The 18,829-nt window shown below is 34.9% G+C and overlaps 2 protein-coding genes across 2 annotated transcripts in view; one reads left to right on the plus strand and one right to left on the minus strand.

Moving 5' to 3' along the window:
* LOC142348172 (ras-related protein Rab-14-like) overlaps positions 1-18,829 on the minus strand; it is a 419,162-nt gene that overhangs the window by 76,098 nt on the left and 324,235 nt on the right. The gene's annotated exons all lie outside the window — the stretch shown is intronic.
* Positions 555-8,763, plus strand: LOC142348170 (uncharacterized). The gene is made up of 2 exons (XM_075399401.1): positions 555-2,090; positions 8,088-8,763. Exons 1-2 carry the CDS (start codon positions 1,109-1,111, stop codon positions 8,669-8,671), a joined length of 1,566 nt encoding a protein of 521 aa, XP_075255516.1. The 5' UTR covers positions 555-1,108; the 3' UTR covers positions 8,672-8,763.

Genomic DNA, 18,829 nt, shown 5'->3' on the forward strand with positions numbered 1-18,829 from the left:
TTTCTTAGTAGTCGCATATATTGCGGAGGAAATATCTAGATGAAGATTTGTCGCCGCCTTCGTCATTACAATTAACCTGCTTCAGAAAATTTTAATTTAGTTTTCTGAAGTTTAATAGAATGACGCAGACAATTGTTGTTAAAATTCGGTCATAGTTTCTGACGAAAGCAGGAAATACGTGCGTAAAAGGGGAACAGTCCCATTTTAGCTGCTCAAATTTATTGCATTCTTTTATTTTTTAATTGACGCTATGGCGTAAAACTAGATCTGTTTGTTTGTGTTCGTTGCGAGGGAGGCAAATACGCAGTATTCTGGTTGTAGCTTCTAGTTATTTGCAAAATAGAAGCTAAGGAACGTCAGTCAAACCGCTTCCATACTCAAAGCATTTTACTACCTTTTTGTAAAATACTTTATTAAGTTACGCGCTGATTCAGTTTTTGTTTCGAATAAAAACAGGAAATTTAAAGGCTCCATATTACCCTTGCTGAATTGTTGAGTATGCTCAAATTATCTAAAATAGACGGCTTATATTATGTAATAACTCACGTAATAGCCGTAATTATGTAAACTATTACTAGATTTTGTGTTACTCATAGAGTTAGTTGTGTATTAAATGCATGTAGAATGTAAATAGAGGCTAATTTGAATAAGCAATTTGACGAAGAGTCGCTTGAAATTGTTATGAGGTGATTACTAAATTTGCCTTGAGGCGTGCTAGTAAACACTCTTTTATTGTGCCGTGGATCGTAGTCATACCATCAAAATAGCTCTCTAAATTTAGTTCGGCGTTTAGCTTACGCAATTTGTAATTCCTGCGTTAGAACAACATATTGTTTTATTACTAAAAGGCATTTCGTTAATTTAAAACATCGTCTACAGCCGAGTTGTTTTGAATATCTTCGTCATAATATCTGCGCGAACAAAGAAACTAGTTAGAAACTTTCGAAGTCTTCACGTTTGTGATTTAATTACGTGAACTGAAAAAAGTCATAAGACGGTATTAAATCTTTTCACGTATCAAGTTTTGCGTCATTTAAACTTGCCTTAAGTTTTTACAACTTTGAGAAAAAGATATTTGTAAAGTATAACCTGTAAGCTAACGGTTATTATGGCTTCGACATCGAAAATTGAAACTACCCTTCCGAATTCCGATTTGGACGTAGCCGAAAGTATAGCGTCGACGTCAAAAACTGAAACTTCTGCTTCGAAATCAGATACAAAGTTTCCTGCAATTGAGGCCTCGACATCAAAAATGAGCTCAAGAAATTCCGTGGAATCGGGCTGGGACGATGAAGAGTATCGAGAGGATGTTGATGACGATTCGTTCTCGCTACGTTTCGAATCAACAATTTCATCTGAGCGAAGTTCCTTATCGTTATTTGACAATTCAGAATTGTCTGTTATTAAGGAAATTGCTCCTTATTCTCATTATATATATTACGTCCTACTTGGGTCCAGCACTCTAGCATTAAGAAAATTGTTAAACGAAGCCCTCAAAAAATCTGTGAATCAGACAAGTTTTTACCCGAATATTCCGGCAGATTCTAGGGATAAGTACGCTTGGGTTGACGGTGGGGACATCAAGAAAATGCAACATGAACAACTCTACATAACTGTTAATGAAAAGTATACACTGCTTCCTTGGTGTGCGAAAGTGTGTCAGATTTGTTACGAACTGAAAGCTTTGACAGATCGGCCGTGTTGCGATTTTGTTGCTTGCAATGAATGCTTGGCAACTTACGTTGCTTCTCAACTTACAGAATGTTCTGATAAAATTGTCATTGAATGTATCAACTGCAAGAAGGTGATGCCAACAACTGAAGTCGCCCTACGTCTAAAATTCTCGACGTTCAACGACGCGAAAGATCTTTTCCTGCAACGCCTTAAAGAGGCTTCATTGAAACCCGGACAATATTTATGCCCTAATTGCGGAACGTGTCTGGAGGCTATGAAGTCAAAATTGGTTGCTAAAAGTAAGAAGGAAGAGAGTATGGCGTATGAGAACGAGTGTCATTTCTGCTCATTCAGAACTTGTTCCAGGTGCAGAGCTCCATGGCACGAAGGCCTTACGTGTAAAAAGTACATGGAAGGTAAGAAAACGTGTTAATACAGTTCTTGCAATATACATCTTGGGGTAAGGGGTGTTAGTTTTCAACTTGTTTTTGTTTAAAACTTAGTTTCTTGGGAAAATTATGATAGGCGAGCTACCTTGATTTTTTAATGAATTCTCTAAAAAAGGTTTTTTTCCAAACATAGATTATATAACCGAGAGGTTAAGGTTTAAATGCCTTCAGAATAAGCAAAATTACTTGTTGTAATAATCAATTCATTCAATCATCAATATTCTATTAATGATCTTCGCGTTATTGATTGATATCGCCCATTAAGCTGTAGAACCGAATGATCATAATGGTCTGTCAATTGGTAAATTTTCATGCTAGTATTGCAAAGCCCTTGTAAACTTCGTTTGAAAGATATTTTTTCCCTTCGCTGTTACATTAAAAGGTAGTTTATTCCACTTTTATATGCTCTTCAAAACCAAAGATCTGATTAGTATGCCTTCACATTCTTTCATCTATCCTGTCGATTTATACGCAGCATATTCTTGCCGACGTTGTTTGTTAAAAAAGTCCACCAATTTACAGATGAGAGATGATTAAAGATTTGAAAACATGTAGCCTTATTTCCAGGGGTATATGATTTCTTACCAGATATAGTGAGCGAATTCATATAGCTGATATATTGTAGCGTTGCATACCGTAAGTGCAGATCTGTAATGAGTGAAATGACCAATCAGTTTTAAACTGGGCATTGCTCTTAGAGCCGAACTTATTCAATTACGTTTTAAATCAATGTTTTCTAGTTTCGAGTTTCAGCGCATTATTTTACGCTTTTTAGTGGGTAGATAGGAATGATGGCTGGCCCATTTATAAATTATCTGGACTAGATGTGAAAGAAGGAATCCAATATGCATACGTTGAGGTGTGCTGGTCTTCTATCTTCTATTTTTTCGGTAATGCTGAGGGCATGAATGTTGAAAATGCCCTAGGTTTTGAGGGAGCAACCGATCGCCTATATCAGTTTTTGTTGCGACCAATTGATCGGGCCTCATAAAGTCCAACAGCAATGCTTCCAGTAACCTCTATTTTTAACATCAAATATAAGTTCGCAGCCTATAAGTTTAAAATTTGATGTTTGACAAGAATTTGCCCCAGTTGTTTTTAATTTTCCGGACAATTTTTTTCTACCACTGATCACCTACGCTAGTGATCTTGACTACGTTTGATTTTGATGGAAAATGCAACTGTAACTTACCGGATATCCCAAATGTCAAGAGGACGAACTTAAAAAGTTGTCAAGAATACGAATTCTCAAATAATTCAGGTTGTTTCTCTAATGTTTACTGCAAATGCCAATTCTGTCAAAGTAGAACAAACTTCTAAACATATCGCAGTATTACTCAGTTTTGTTTTTCAGTGAACCTTGGATAGTGTTCAATTGACATTGGGATATCTGGTAATTTAGCGTTATTCACATCAAAATCTTTGTTTTTCCGAAGACTTACTTACAATTGACGTAATTAGCTGTTACGGCTGCTAGTTTACTTTTGACTCCGTTTACTTCTGGGAAGCTAATTTTTTTAGCGTGATCACATCTTTTGTATGGGTTTTCATCTGTTTTCATCCGTTTTGAGCATACGAGGTTTACCTCAATGAAGAGGCCCGCCAAACAAAATTTTGGGGTTTTCTTGCTTGAGATGATAGTATTTGAATTTTTAATTAAAAATAAGGATAGAATTGAACATCAACTTTTATATATTTTATTGTCAGTTTAGTTGTCTTCTTAATTTTAAAAAGTTTCTCTGTGACAATATTTAACATTTGCAATGTTGTCTGATTTTAAAAGTTTTGAAGCAGTGGCGTTTTAAGCTCTACGATTTTCTGCTCCGATATATTTGCACTGAAGTCCTCATTAATTGAGCTGGCCTTTAAATATTGGAAATAAACTTGTTATTATTAAATCAGTTAAATTTGTGGTTGCTTGTTAATTGTTCTCGAACGAAGGGTGAGGCAATTGTCGTAAAAGTCACCCACCGGTAGTCGATTTATGTTTACTATTATTTTGTTTGTTATTGTGTAGTAAATTGTTTGGATTCAGTTAAACTTTCTTTAATCGAAAAAGTAATCTAAGAAATATTGTTTTGACTGCAAATGTTTGATAGTTGATTGCTTCCTTATGATCTGATTAATTGCTCTCAAAAGAAGTTTTTAGCAATTATTTTTTCCTGCTGGTCTGTGGAATTTTTTGCACTACCATTTTTTTGTCTCATCGTTCTTTCTTTTCTTTTAGCGTTTCATTTTTCGTCCTCAAAAACGTGATAAAAAGGTAACGCCTGAAGGACACCAAGTTGCTAAGTAGTTCTCTTAAAGCCTTACTCCTTACTAGTCTCTAAGTATGACTTTCACGAAAAATTGTTCAGATATAAATTCAGTTTGACCCGCCACCCCCGAATTTTTAGCTGGTTTGTTATTTATAGGTTTTAAGATTTTAATTCTTGATTTTTTCTTATGAATAGGATTTTCAATTTTTAAATTATTTTTGGACAAGATTTTTGGACAGAATTTGGACAATCTTCGCGTTATTGATTGATATCGCCCATTAAGCTGTAGAACCGAATGATCATAATGGTCTGTCAATTGGTAAATTTTCATGCTAGTATTGCAAAGCCCTTGTAAACTTCGTTTGAAAGATATTTTTTCCCTTCGCTGTTACATTAAAAGGTAGTTTATTCCACTTTTATATGCTCTTCAAAACCAAAGATCTGATTAGTATGCCTTCACATTCTTTCATCTATCCTGTCGATTTATACGCAGCATATTCTTGCCGACGTTGTTTGTTAAAAAAGTCCACCAATTTACAGATGAGAGATGATTAAAGATTTGAAAACATTTAGCCTTATTTCCAGGGGTATATGATTTCTTACCAGATATAGTGAGCGAATTCATATAGCTGATATATTGTAGCCTTGCATACCGTAAGTGCAGATCTGTAATGAGTGAAATGACCAATCAGTTTTAAACTGGGCATTGCTCTTAGAGCCGAACTTATTCAATTACGTTTTAAATCAATGTTTTCTAGTTTCGAGTTTCAGCGCATTATTTTACGCTTTTTAGTGGGTAGATAGGAATGATGGCTGGCCCATTTATAAATTATCTGGACTAGATGTGAAAGAAGGAATCCAATATGCATACGTTTAAGAGGTGTGCTGGTCTTCTATCTTCTATTTTTTCGGTAATGCTGAGGGCATGAATGTTGAAAATGCCCTAGGTTTTGAGGGAGCAACCGATCGCCTATATCAGTTTTTGTTGCGACCAATTGATCGGGCCTCATAAAGTCCAACAGCAATGCTTCCAGTAACCTCTATTTTTAACATCAAATATAAGTTCGCAGCCTATAAGTTTAAAATTTGATGTTTGACAAGAATTTGCCCCAGTTGTTTTTAATTTTCCGGACAATTTTTTTCTACCACTGATCACCTACGCTAGTGATCTTGACTACGTTTGATTTTGATGGAAAATGCAACTGTAACTTACCGGATATCCCAAATGTCAAGAGGACGAACTTAAAAAGTTGTCAAGAATACGAATTCTCAAATAATTCAGGTTGTTTCTCTAATGTTTACTGCAAATGCCAATTCTGTCAAAGTAGAACAAACTTCTAAACATATCGCAGTATTACTCAGTTTTGTTTTTCAGTGAACCTTGGATAGTGTTCATTTGACATTGGGATATCTGGTAATTTAGCGTTATTCACATCAAAATCTTTGTTTTTCCGAAGACTTACTTACAATTGACGTAATTAGCTGTGACGGCTGCTAGTTTACTTTTGACTCCGTTTACTTCTGGGAAGCTAATTTTTTTAGCGTGATCACATCTTTTGTATGGGTTTTCATCTGTTTTCATCCGTTTTGAGCATACGAGGTTTACCTCAATGAAGAGGCCCGCCAAACAAAATTTTGGGGTTTTCTTGCTTGAGATGATAGTATTTGAATTTTTAATTAAAAATAAGGATAGAATTGAACATCAACTTTTATATATTTTATTGTCAGTTTAGTTGTCTTCTTAATTTTAAAAAGTTTCTCTGTGACAATATTTAACATTTGCAATGTTGTCTGATTTTAAAAGTTTTGAAGCAGTGGCGTTTTAAGCTCTACGATTTTCTGCTCCGATATATTTGCACTGAAGTCCTCATTAATTGAGCTGGCCTTTAAATATTGGAAATCAACTTGTTATTATTAAATCAGATAAATTTGTGGTTGCTTGTTAATTGTTCTCGAACGAAGGGTGAGGCAATTGTCGTAAAAGTCACCCACCGGTAGTCGATTTATGTTTACTATTATTTTGTTTGTTATTGTGTAGTAAATTGTTTGGATTCAGTTTAACTTTCTTTAATCGAAAAAGTAATCTAAGAAATATTGTTTTGACTGCAAATGTTTGATAGTTGATTGCTTCCTTATGATCTGATTAATTGCTCTCAAAAGAAGTTTTTAGCAATTATTTTTTCCTGCTGGTCTGTGGAATTTTTTGCACTACCATTTTTTTGTCTCATCGTTCTTTCTTTTCTTTTAGCGTTTCATTTTTCGTCCTCAAAAACGTGATAAAAAGGTAACGCCTGAAGGACACCAAGTTGCTAAGTAGTTCTCTTAAAGCCTTACTCCTTACTAGTCTCTAAGTATGACTTTCACGAAAAATTGTTCAGATATAAATTCAGTTTGACCCGCCACCCCCGAATTTTTAGCTGGTTTGTTATTTATAGTTTTTAAGATTTTAATTCTTGATTTTTTCTTATGAATAGGATTTTCAATTTTTAAATTATTTTTGGACAAGATTTTTGGACAGAATTTGGACAAGTGTTTTCTATAGCCGAGTTAATTTAAAGAAGAACCTGTTTAACTTAACGTAATGGTTTATATATTTTGGAGCGTTATGTTTAGTGAGTGTTGTTATTGTGGAACACCTCATTTTGACTGCTGTTCGCTTCGTGATAATACTGAAAGTTATATGATAGTTCGAATGATATCTGGAGCGATTGAATGGTTTTAATTGCTCTCGCACGAAGTTTGAAGCAATTATTGTAAGCGTGTCTTTTTGCGAAATTTTCGCTTCATTTTTTTGCGCTTGTGTTCTACTACGTTCTTTGACTTCTCAAGTGACTTTCTCGCTTCCCTTCTTTTTTTTGAGTGATCCGAATTGCGTGCACTCCGAAGTGAATTTTGTTGCTGAACTAAAAGCGATTGTTGCTTATCAAATCACAAGGGCCTGATAGCCGAGTGGTGAATGATTCTGCCGAGGACTACTGAGGTTGCAGATTCGATTCGCACACTGGTCTGAAGCTTTTGCAACCATAAAAGTTTATCTAGGGTACAGCCCTTGATTACCCCGCCTATCGTTCGAGAGCAATTTGTTGGAAGATAGTCGGTTTATGTTTACTGATTGCGCAAGAAAATTCAGATACCGGAAAATAATTTGATGCCAATGTTCGGAGCTCATCTAATATTATTTTGGTTCATTTTGACTAAGTCAATTTGTGAACAATTACGACCTTTTTGAAAATAAAGATCAGTTGACAACGTTTGTTTAATTGTAATTGACAGTTATATTGACATCTCAAGTATTGACAATTATATCGAAGCAATTGCAGTGCGACACGATATTTGATTTTATTCAGAAATAAATAGTGTAAGTAGTTATCCGGCGCACTGAAATCTGATTTGTTCACGTCTTGTACACCTAGCGTTGAAGAAAACTTTATATAATGCTTGTCAACTATTTAAATGTTTTTAAACTAGATTTAGGCTTGTCTACTTAAAGTTCAAGGTATATTACAGAAAGACAATAAAACGTCTTGATACTAATTTCTCGATCGATATTTAAACAAAATACTTCAATATCTGTAAAATTATACTAAAATAAGTACCCGTTTTTATATTGTGATGGGTGTCAACAGAAATTTGTGGGTTGCTTGTCATTTGTTCAAGTCTGTAGGTTATGAAATTTTATCGTAAAGATCAACTTATTTTTGAATAGGTGAGCGAAGCATGATTGCGTGGGCGAAGGGTGTCTCCGAGTCCAGAATGGCCACCAAATGTCCTGGCTGCAAACGTTGGTTCCAGAAGATCGACGGATGTGACCACATGACCTGTAACATGTGCAGAACCCAGTTCTACTATTCTTGTGGGTGTCGTTGTTATGACACTCTTTCTGACTTTCTGGGCTCACATTCGAACAAACTTAGTGTCCTTGGCTGTCGTGAGAACTTTCTAAAAAAGCGACCAGTTGTCCGGAAAACAATCCGCGGGGGTTTGTTGGCTGGAGCAGTGACTGTTGCTGCGCCAGTGGCTGTGCCTATCGGAGCTGTGGTTGGCAGCGGGTTTCTAGTCGGCTATGCTGGGTATAAAGCCGGAAAGAAGATTCGTAAGGTCGTGAAGAATCGCCGAAAAGGGAGGAAGAGAAGCGAAGTTTTCGTGGATCCTGATCCTGTGTACCTTGAGGACGACCGTGATAGTTACTATGGTCGACCGGTTGAAGTCAACCAGAGATCTTACAACTCTGAAGTCAATGATGAAACTGATGAGAAAAGTCTTGATTTGAGTATATCAACTTCTTTTTAAATGTCTAGTCCTTCGTGTTTCTTATTCTATTGTGCCAATGTGTTTTTACCTTTACGTACCCGATGTCTTAGTGAATTGAATTTTTGTGCCTACGTTTCAGTAATTGGTAACAGAAGAGACTGTCGAAAGGTTGAAGAAAGGTGCCAAGTTTTAATATTGATAGCCGCAAAGCGATAGCTGAAGCTATTATTGGCCTTCTCTTGGTCTTTCACGGCTCGAAGAGGAGTATTGGTTTTCTTAAGGTTTTTACGACTCATTGGAGAAGTCTTTTTTCTTAATCAATTTTGATTTGAGTGAATTCTGAAACAGGAAATGAAACGCTTAAAAAGTTTTCGAGGAGCGGTTAGGGTTCCGAACAAAATTGAAGAGTGAAGCAAAAACAGAGTGTTTTTTTTGTTCATACCGCTGTTTTCGAGAGAGCGAGAAAGCGAAGTGTGAAAAAAAAATTCAAGCAAGCAAAATTTTTCACGTGCGCCTTTTCAAAAATTTTCTCTTGTTTTGGTTTAGAAGTTTGATTATGATAGTGTTTTAATTTTAGGGTTGTTTGATAGTGGTTTGAGGGTCTGTTAATTTTATACCAATTTACAGGTTTTTCAGCTATTTCGCTGGATTTTACTCAAATTTTAGCAATTTTTCAGTCTGTTTTGTTTTACTGCTTTGTTTGGGATTTGAATAGACGCGTATTACTTGGTATTACTTATGGAGTTTAAAGATACCAAGTAACTACAGTTTTATTGATATTCAACGCTTTATTGTTGAGAAAAATTGACAGCCTGAAATTTTAACGTATTTTAATGTTTTGCAGTTTTTAGTTTTTCTGATCTTTGAAAGCTTCTTAGCCTATTTTGAACTGCCTGTTGTTTTGCGAGCAAAACTCTATTTGCTCGAATCAAATGTTTGGCTCCGTGCTCTCGTAGTATCATGAAATTCTAACTTTTGTTAGATTTTATGAATTTGTTTATGCATTCTTCAAGTTTATTGTATTTCGGGATCTCTATGCTTCAAACTATTTAATTTTGCTCCCTTTTGATTGTTTTTCTGGTTTTGAGTTGTTACAGTTTTCATATCCTTAATATTGACGTTAATTGGTGACTTGGGTTGTTTTAATTAGACCTGTGTAAGCCAATTAGGCTCCCCAGTCATCCGGGTAAAAGTACACTATGGTACCAAAAAGCTACGTACATTATAATTTCTGCTTTTAAAGCATGATTCGTGCTCCAAAAGCATGATTTGCGATGAGGCTTGAAAAAAGTGAAATTTAGATGTCTTAGAGAGATTTCATTCTCATTTCCGCTTAAACAGAAAAGATGGTTAAACCACTTTATTCTTTCACTGCTTGCCAAGTTAAAACGCTACGCGATGCCGAATTTTCATGGACGGAATACAAAAACAACGCAACTTGAACTCAAGATCCAGTGCACAGTATGCATACAAACTTTATCTGAAAAACTACGGTTTTGAGACCAAAAAATCAAGCACAAGACCCCAAAACTGTCAAAAAATGCAAAAACAGTTTGTTAACGATGTTTTAAAAGATCACAAAACCTCTAGAGTGTGTCAGAGTTACTCATAACGTTTTCTCTTGCTACGATTCAATTTACAGAGGTACATTTAGACGAATTTCTGAAAATAAGGACTTTGTTTCAGGACATGCTGAAAAAAATCAGTTAGAAGAATGAAGCAAGTATTTTTTGTTCAAAATAGTTTGTCAATATGCGCAAGAAGCCTTTCTCTTTCTGGAAGAATGTTTTTTAATGATGAAACAAAGTTGCGGATCTCCAGCGATTGATTTGTTTTTTGAAGAACTGGAATTGTTTGAGTTTTTCGAAGTATGAATTTTTCGAATACATTTCTTGAAAAAACAAAAAATTTGGTTCCGACAAACAATCACTTATGTTTTGGGATGCAACACGATAAACTGGACAGAGAAATCTTGCTAAATGTCCAAAAATACAGCCGATTATTTGACAATTTTGAAAAAAATTGAAAACTGCCTTTCAGGACCTTACTTTTCAACAAGATAATGCTCCTGTGCTTATATGAGAGTTTATCCAAGAGAAGGAGTGAAAGTTACTTGAAAGGCCGGCATAAAGTCCAGATCTAAGTGAAATTGAAAATTTATGGGCAATTTTGAAGCAGCGATTATAAAGTCGTAAAAACGGACAGTTTTTGGAAAATTTAGAACACATGTTGTTAAGGTGTAATGACGCGTTATTAGAGATCAAATATGAACCCAATTTGTTCTTTTATTTGATGTTTAATTTGCTTTTTAAAAATCTTCAAGTGTACGTACTTTTTTGGGAAGATAGTGTTTTTGAGGGGAATGCACCTTTTTTGTCAGACCTTACGCTAAGGTACTAAAAAGCTACGTACACCTGAAAAAATTTTTAAGAGCTCAACAAACATCAATTAAAACAACATTTTCTCTAGTAAAGAGTTATTGCACATTTAGGCTTTCTAACATCTAATTGAGTATACGTATTTTTTTTACGAGGTTCTATCGATAGCTGCGTCAATTTTTTGCCAATTTGTTGACTATTTTTATTCCAGTTTGACCGAAAAAAAATTGTTCGCTTAATTTCTGCATCAAAATCAACCTTGATTTCCCATGTTTTATATTTTTGTTTTGTGAAGGGTATCATTATTTTGCTCAACAAACAGGGACTTGAAAATGTCATTTCTTGGAAATGAAAGCAATTCTTCGAAATCTGAAAGTAAAAATTTGAGTATTTGGATTGTTCTGACATTTAACAAACAATTTTTGTCCATCTGATTGTATTGCATCCCAACATCTAAGTGACCTCTTGTCAGAACTAAATTTTGTCAAGAAACTTTAATTCATTTCTACAAAAAACTTTCAACACAATTTGGTCGCTGGAGATGCCTAAAACTTGTTATTTTTTTGTGTGTGATGTATCTACGCATACGTGCTGAGCACTTAATATTGGTTTTCAGCGTAAGTGCATTATTATTTCGCCATCACAATTGGAAGCTTCCAATCTTAAAAGTTTGGCAAAGAGTAGAAGAACAATGCATTTTAACCATATCTCCCCCTGTAAATGGACAGAACGCAACCAAATTCTCGTCTAAAAGTTTGGAGGATTACGTTTTGTCACGCCTTATCACAAATCAAACTTACTGAGCAAAAGGGACGCTTTGACTCTACAAAATAACAAACAATTATCGCAGACAATCAGCTAATTTTAGTTTCACACAGGAAAAACTTTGATTAATTTTGGTTACCAAACAATTTTATCGGATAAATCTGACTAAAAAAATAGTATATGCAACCCCCTTTTTGTTACTGTTCTCTGAAGTCTCTAGGTAACAGGAATAGTTTGAATAGAAATAGCGAAGTTACCCAGTGAGTCGAAACTTGATACACCTTGATAAGAAACATATTGTTACATGGCAAATCTTGCCAAGATCTTGCAAGGAATTTGCAAGGAAAACATCAAGATAAGAACGAACTTAGAGTAGATTAGATTAGATTTGAGTTTCCAAATTCTGTCTAAAAAGTACAATGCATTTGTACAATCAGCATTTGAGAAACATTCAAATATGTCCGAACCTGTCGAACGATGTCTTTTTTCAAGAACCTTGAATAAAATGAAGCATAACCTGAAGAGCTAATTTACTGACCAGAGTTGTTTCAAAAGGAACTGGTTACCTTGCATGTCATTATCACTCAATTTATGAAAAAAAATTGGAAGTTCAGTGTCAGATTTAACAGTTTTTTTATTATTTTGATGTCCAGTTTTGCAAAAAAACTGAATATCTTTTGCTCTCGTGCTAACAAACATTTTTTACTCTTTGTAGTCGATTTCACTAAGAGTTTAAGCTCAGTCTTTCTAGCCTCTCTACATAAAACCTTTTCTAACTCAAATTTGTTGAGCGTATCATTCAAAAAAATATTTTTGTAAAAGCACCTTAATTTGTTCATAGAGGTGAAATTCCTGTTTGTTTAAAATTTTGAGGTCTTCTTTGAAATATTTTTTAAATGTTTTTGTGAACAATTGGTTTTTTAAGTTCAGATTTATTCGCAGTGCCGTGCACTATGGCTCCATACTGCAGAATTGGTTGAACCTTTCTTCTGTACAAGAGTACAAGAATTTTACGAATGAAAACCTTTTTGAAACTGTAAAAACAATTTCTTACATCTTTTGGCATTTCTTTTTTGGCATTTCTTCTATATGATTGCCAAAAGGAAAACTTTGGTCCAGAAAAACGCCCAAACTTTTCATCTTTTCAGTATTTAATAATAAATTCTGCGTTCCTATAGACGCTATGGGTTTTTTATTTGACTTCCAAAATATTACGTTTCTCATGATTAATTTTCAGCTGATTATCTTCCATCCAGTTGTAGATTTTCTAGAGATTTTGCTCAAAGTTTTGGTGTCCTTTTTTATAAAGCATTATATTGATGTATCATCGGCAATCAGTGTTGTGTTGCACTTTTTACACACAAGTGGAAGATCATTAACATTAATCAAAAGAAGAATTGATCCCAATACCGACCCATGAGGAACTTTGCGTTTCATGGCTCCTGTTTTTGATTGAAAAATTTTTATGGAAACAAACTGTCTTAATTAAAGTTTCAGAAGACCAAAAAATGAACCTCTAAACCCAGATATTTAGTTTTTTTTAGTAATATCTCACGTTCGAAAGTATCAAAAGGCTTTACTGAGGTCAAGAAATTCACAACTTGATGATTCATTATTGTTCACATTATATTGCATAATTTCTACCATTTGAGCAAAGGCTTCAATAGTACTCCGCTTTTTGCTGAACCCATACTGATTAGTACTTAGAACATCATATATTTTGTGAAAAAATGAGATAATGCGCTTGAAAATTATTTTTTCTAACACTTTGCCAAGTACTGGTGAAAGATATGTTGGTATATAATTATTTGGTCCATTTGGCAAATTTTCTTAAAAATGGTTTGACTTTACCCCTTTTTAGTATCTCAGGAAAATACATGAACCTAAAACACTTGTAAAAAAAGGTCACATAGGATCTCAGAGATAGCAGGATTTACAGTTTTTAGTACTACAGTACTGAGTTCAAAAGTATGAGTAGATCGTTTGTTATTCAGATCTTTTATTGTTTCGTAAACTTCAATGGGAGTGATCTCAGAAAGTGCAATTGTATTCTCAACTTGCTTCATTTACTTTAAAGTGTTTTGTCTATGCTGGTGCTGCGCCATCTCTTGACCAAGCTTAAGAAAACTGTCATTAAGTTTAATTGGACTGAGTTCACATAGTTTATCTGAGATATCGGTCGTCTTTTATATATTTGACAAGCTTGAGCAAAGTCTTTTCATTAATTTCACTTCGTATCTTTAGTTCAAGTTAGATTTGAGTTTCCAAATGCTGTCTAAAAAGTACAATGCATTTGTACAATCAGCATTTGAGAAACATTCAAATATGTCCGAACCTGTCGAACGATGTCTTTTTTCAAGAACCTTGAATAAAATGAAGCATAACCTGAAGAGGTAATTTACTGACCAGAGTTGTTTCAAAAGGAACTGGTTACCTTGCATGTCATTATCACTCAATTTATGAAAAAAAATTGGAAGTTCAGTGTCAGATTTAACAGTTTTTCTATTATTTTGATGTCCAGTTTTGCAAAAGAACTGAATATCTTTTGCTCTCGCGCTAACAAACATTTTTTACTGTTTGTAGTAGATTTCACTAAGAGTTTAAGCTCAGTCTTTCTAGCTTCTCTATTTAAAACCTTTTCTAACTCAAATTTGTTGATCGTATCATTCAAAAAAATATTTTTGTAAAAGCACCTTAATTTGTTCATAGAGGTGAAAATCCTGTTTGTTTAAAATTTTGAGGTCTTCTTTGAAATATTTTTTAAATGTTTTTGTGAACAATTGGTTTTTTAAGTTCAGATTTATTCGCAGTGCCGTGCACTATGGCTCCATACTGCAGAATTGGTTGAACCTTTCTTCTGTACAAGAGTACAAGAATTTTACGAATGAAAGCCTTTTTGAAACTGTAAAAACAATTTCTTACATCTTTTGGCATTTCTTTTTTGGCATTTCTTCTATATGATCGCCAAAAGGAAAACTTTGGTCCAGAAAAACGCCCAAACATTTCATCTTTTCAGTATTTAATAATAAATTCTGCGTTCCTATAGACACTATGGGTTTTTTATTTGACTTCCAAAATATTACGTTTCTCATGATTAATTTTCAGCTGATTATCTTCCATCCAGTTGTAGATTTTCTAGAAATTTTGCTCAAAGTTTTGGTGTCCTTTTTTATAAAGCATTATATTGATGTATCATCGGCAATCAGTGTTGTGTTGCACTTTTTACACACAAGTGGAAGATCATTAACATTAATCAAAAGATAATTGATCCCAGTACCGACCCATGAGGAACATTGCGTTTCATGGCTCCTGTTTTTGATTGAAAATTTTTTATGGAAACAAACTGTCTTAATTAAAGTTTCAGAAGACCAAAAAATGTACCTCTAAACCCAGATATTTAGTTTTTTTTAGTAATATCTCACGTTCGAAAGTATCAAAAGGCTTTACTGAGGTCAAGAAATTCACAACTTGATGATTCATTATTGTTCACATTATATTGCATAATTTCTACCATTTGAGCAAAGGCTTCAATAGTACTCCGCTTTTTGCTGAACCCATACTGATTAGTACTTAGAACATCATATATTTTGTGAAAAAATGAGATAATGCGCTTGAAAATTATTTTTTCTAACACTTTGCCAAGTACTGGTGAAAGATATGTTGGTATATAATTATTTGATCCATTTGGCAAATTTTCTTAAAAAATGGTTTGACTTTAGCCCTTTTTAGTATGGACCTAAAACATTTGTAAAAAAGGTCACATAGGATCTCAGAGATAGCAGGATTTACAGTTTTCAGTACTACAGTACTGAGTTCAAAAGTATGAGTAGATCGTTTGTTATTCAGATCTTTTATTGTTTCGTAAACTTCAATGGGAGTGATCTCAGAAAGTGCAATTGTATTCTCAACTTGCTTCATTTACTTTAAAGTGTTTTGTCTGTGCTGGTGCTGCGCCATCTTTTGACCAAGCTTAAGAAAACTGTCATTAAGTTTAATTGGACTGAGTTCACATAGTTTATCTGAGATATCGGTCGTCTTTTATATTTTTGACAAGCTTGAGCAAAGTCTTTTCATTAATTTCACTTCGTATCTTTAGTTCAAAAAAATTTGTTTTATCTAAGGTACATGCAGCGTTTACTTTGTTGCACATTTCCCGGATTTCTTTTTTAACATCTCAGTTTTATTTATCTTATATTGCAAAGCAAGGTTCCTTTTTTGCGGCCAAGTTTTTAATCCTAGGTGTAACCCAATTTTCTTTCCCAGGGAAGCATTTGCGCGGGTATGCCAAGAATTAAGATTTTGATATGCGAAAAAGGAAAGATCAACCATGACACGGCAAGAACTACCAAGCTTAAACAAAATTTAGCACGAATTCATGAGACTAGTCTCGAGTTCTCGAATTATGACAAAAATCATAAAGAAGTGTCCGAAAAATCAGCACCCGTTAGTTCATTAACCAGAATTGAGCCTACTTTCGTTGGTGTAATGATAATTTATGTGGATGCAACCTCGGTATGTAACCCTTGAACATTTTATACAGGACCACCAGAACGAAAGCTCCCAATGAGGTCCATTTGAATGAAGACGCTGAAAAAATCGGATATTGTAACCAACATCTCAGTCAAATACGAGTGAAATATAGTATACAAATCTTTTCTTCAGCATCAAATTGAACCTTTTTAGAGATTGCTCTGCACACTGATATAACTTTTTTTGAAGAGCTATCAAGATTTTTTATTGATTTTAAGTTGAGTTTTCCTGGTTTAGTGTGATAAGATCTTATCAAGATATACCAAAAATTGTGTCAAGTTCATGGCAAGATGTTTCAAGTTTTGCAAAAGATGTCAAGAGCATGTGTATCTAATAAATATTATCAATTTGCAATTCACTGGGTATTAAGACTCGTGCACTTGACTTACGAGTGGATTCAAATAGTACTCTCGTAAGGCTGCAGTTTACGGTGACATTTCATGGATTTAAACCGTTGAAATTAAAACCCGAGATTGCGAAGCAAACCAAACGGTGGATCGCCGTTCATCATTACCAGTTCGGAGACTAATAGATGGGGACCTAGTTATGCTTTGAAAGCGAAACTTTAGATCATTCGCGAAAGCCTCCAAAATACTCGTACCTCCGGATTATTCCCCAGCTCCACACAATTTACAATACAAAAGAGGAAACGTAATACGCAATCACTACATACAATAAAACTTACGGGTTATTCTGCTTATAAGAAATCCTACAGTATCGTTCAGCCAGAAACTCCCCGAGTTTCCCACGGCCGGTTGGTAATTACGGCAAGATGCATAATTTTCGAACTTAGACAGTGTCTCACTTATAATGTGATGTATGTTTGTGTGTTTGTGTGTGTTGTTTGTTTTTTTTTGTTTGTGTGTGTGTTTGTGTGTGTGTGTGTGTGTGTGTGTGTGTGTGTGTGTGTGTGTGTGTGTGTGTGTGTGTGTGTGTGTGTGTGTGTGCGTGCGTGCGTGCGTGCGTGCGTGCGTGCGTGCGTGCGTGCGTGCGTGCGTGCGTGCGTGCGTTTTTTAATAACACTAATAAATTGTTTCCTGGTGTCCATTGTTTACTTTGATTTACAAAAGTGAGAGAAAATTAGATCGGAGCACCAAAGAGAGCACTATTAGATCAATTCGATCCGTTTTCAAGAGTCTCGCTGCGGAACAGGAAAACGAAGACAGTTTCTTTGTACAAACTATAACCGAGAAAATGTAATTTGAAATTGACAACTGTGCTCAACTGTTTTCGAGTTAACATTTTTCGTAGTTTTTGAAACAGTCGGCTAAATTGGACAAATTTTCTAGACCTGTTGTTTGTTCAACGAAAATCAAATTCTTAACGATTGTTTTTGCCGAGATAATTAATGGAACTCGTGTCTTCGAGAAGTCTTTCTGTTATAAAGTTTTGTATTTCAGGCTTCGTTGCAGTTTTAATTTCTATCGGTTTACTTTAAAGAGTGTTTAATGTAAGTTGTATTATCGAGCCAATTCTTGGTTTCTGTTTGTGCTTCCTGATGTTTTAATCTAAGGTTGGTCTTTCCTGGAATCTGGAATTTGGACTGTGTTTCCATTGCAGTGGCATCTCCACATAAAGAATTACTCTCGAATCGGATATGTAGGGTATTAGATCTTTAATATATGGGTTTCTGTGTGTTTTTGTGTGTGTGTGTGTGTGTGTGTGTGTGTGTGTGTGTGTGTGTGTGTGTGTGCGTGTTTGCGAGTAACTGTAAAGCTGTGTGTGCGTTTGGGTGTGCGTGCGTGTGTGGTGTGTTTGCGTGTGCTTTTGTATGTGTGTGCGCGCGCGTGCGTGTGTATGTGGTGTGTGTTTTTGTGTTTGTGCGTGTGTGTGTGTACCCGTGAGTGTTTGTGTGTGCCTGCGCGCGTTTGTGTGTTTACATGCGCGTGTCTGTGTGTGTGTGTGTGTGTGTGTGTGTGTTTGCAATTGCGTGCGTTTGTGTGATTTTTGTGTATGTGTGAGCGTATTTTGTGTGTGTGTGTGTGTGTGTTTTCGCGTGCGTGTATATGTGTGCGGGTGTGTGTGTGTGCGAATGTCTATGTGTGTGTTTGTGTGTAATTTTGTGTATGTGTGTGCGTATTTTTGTTTGTGTGCGCCTGTTTTTGTGTGTGTTTGCGCTTGCATGGGTATGTGTGCGTGTGTGTGTGCGTGTTTGAAAATGTTTTCAACCATATTTTAAAAATGTTGTAAAACATTTTTAAAAAGTTTTCCCGAAATGTTTTAAAATTGTTTTCCCAATTTAAAAACGTTTTTCCCAATGTCCATTGTTTGCCTTGAAAAAGTGAGGGAAATTCAGGTAAGGGCACGGGCACCAGAGAAAAGTGATCTGTTTTCATGCGTCTCCTCGTTGAAGAGGAAAAAATTAATAATAATAATATTTTTTGAAAAAAAACTATCAAAAACACAAAAAGAGTAGAAGTTAAAAAACAAAAATACTCAGAGCAATATTAGGGGCCTGAAAAACACTAAAAATAATTTAGGCTATGTATAAATAATCATCCATAAGGAAGATATTCATATTTTT

This window comes from Convolutriloba macropyga, chromosome 10, assembly GCF_964194025.1.
Source record: "Convolutriloba macropyga chromosome 10, txConMacr16.3, whole genome shotgun sequence".
In the NCBI taxonomy this organism is placed as follows: domain Eukaryota; kingdom Metazoa; phylum Xenacoelomorpha; order Acoela; family Convolutidae; genus Convolutriloba; species Convolutriloba macropyga.

Excerpts from the sequence above, each read along its gene's own strand:
- LOC142348170 (XM_075399401.1), top strand. The coding sequence starts at position 1,109 with ATGGCTTCGACATCGAAAATTGAAACTACCCTTCCGAATTCCGATTTG. Across the intron at positions 2,091-8,087 it reads GTGTAAAAAGTACATGGAAG|GTGAGCGAAGCATGATTGCG; the intron begins GTAAGAAAACGT and ends ATTTTTGAATAG.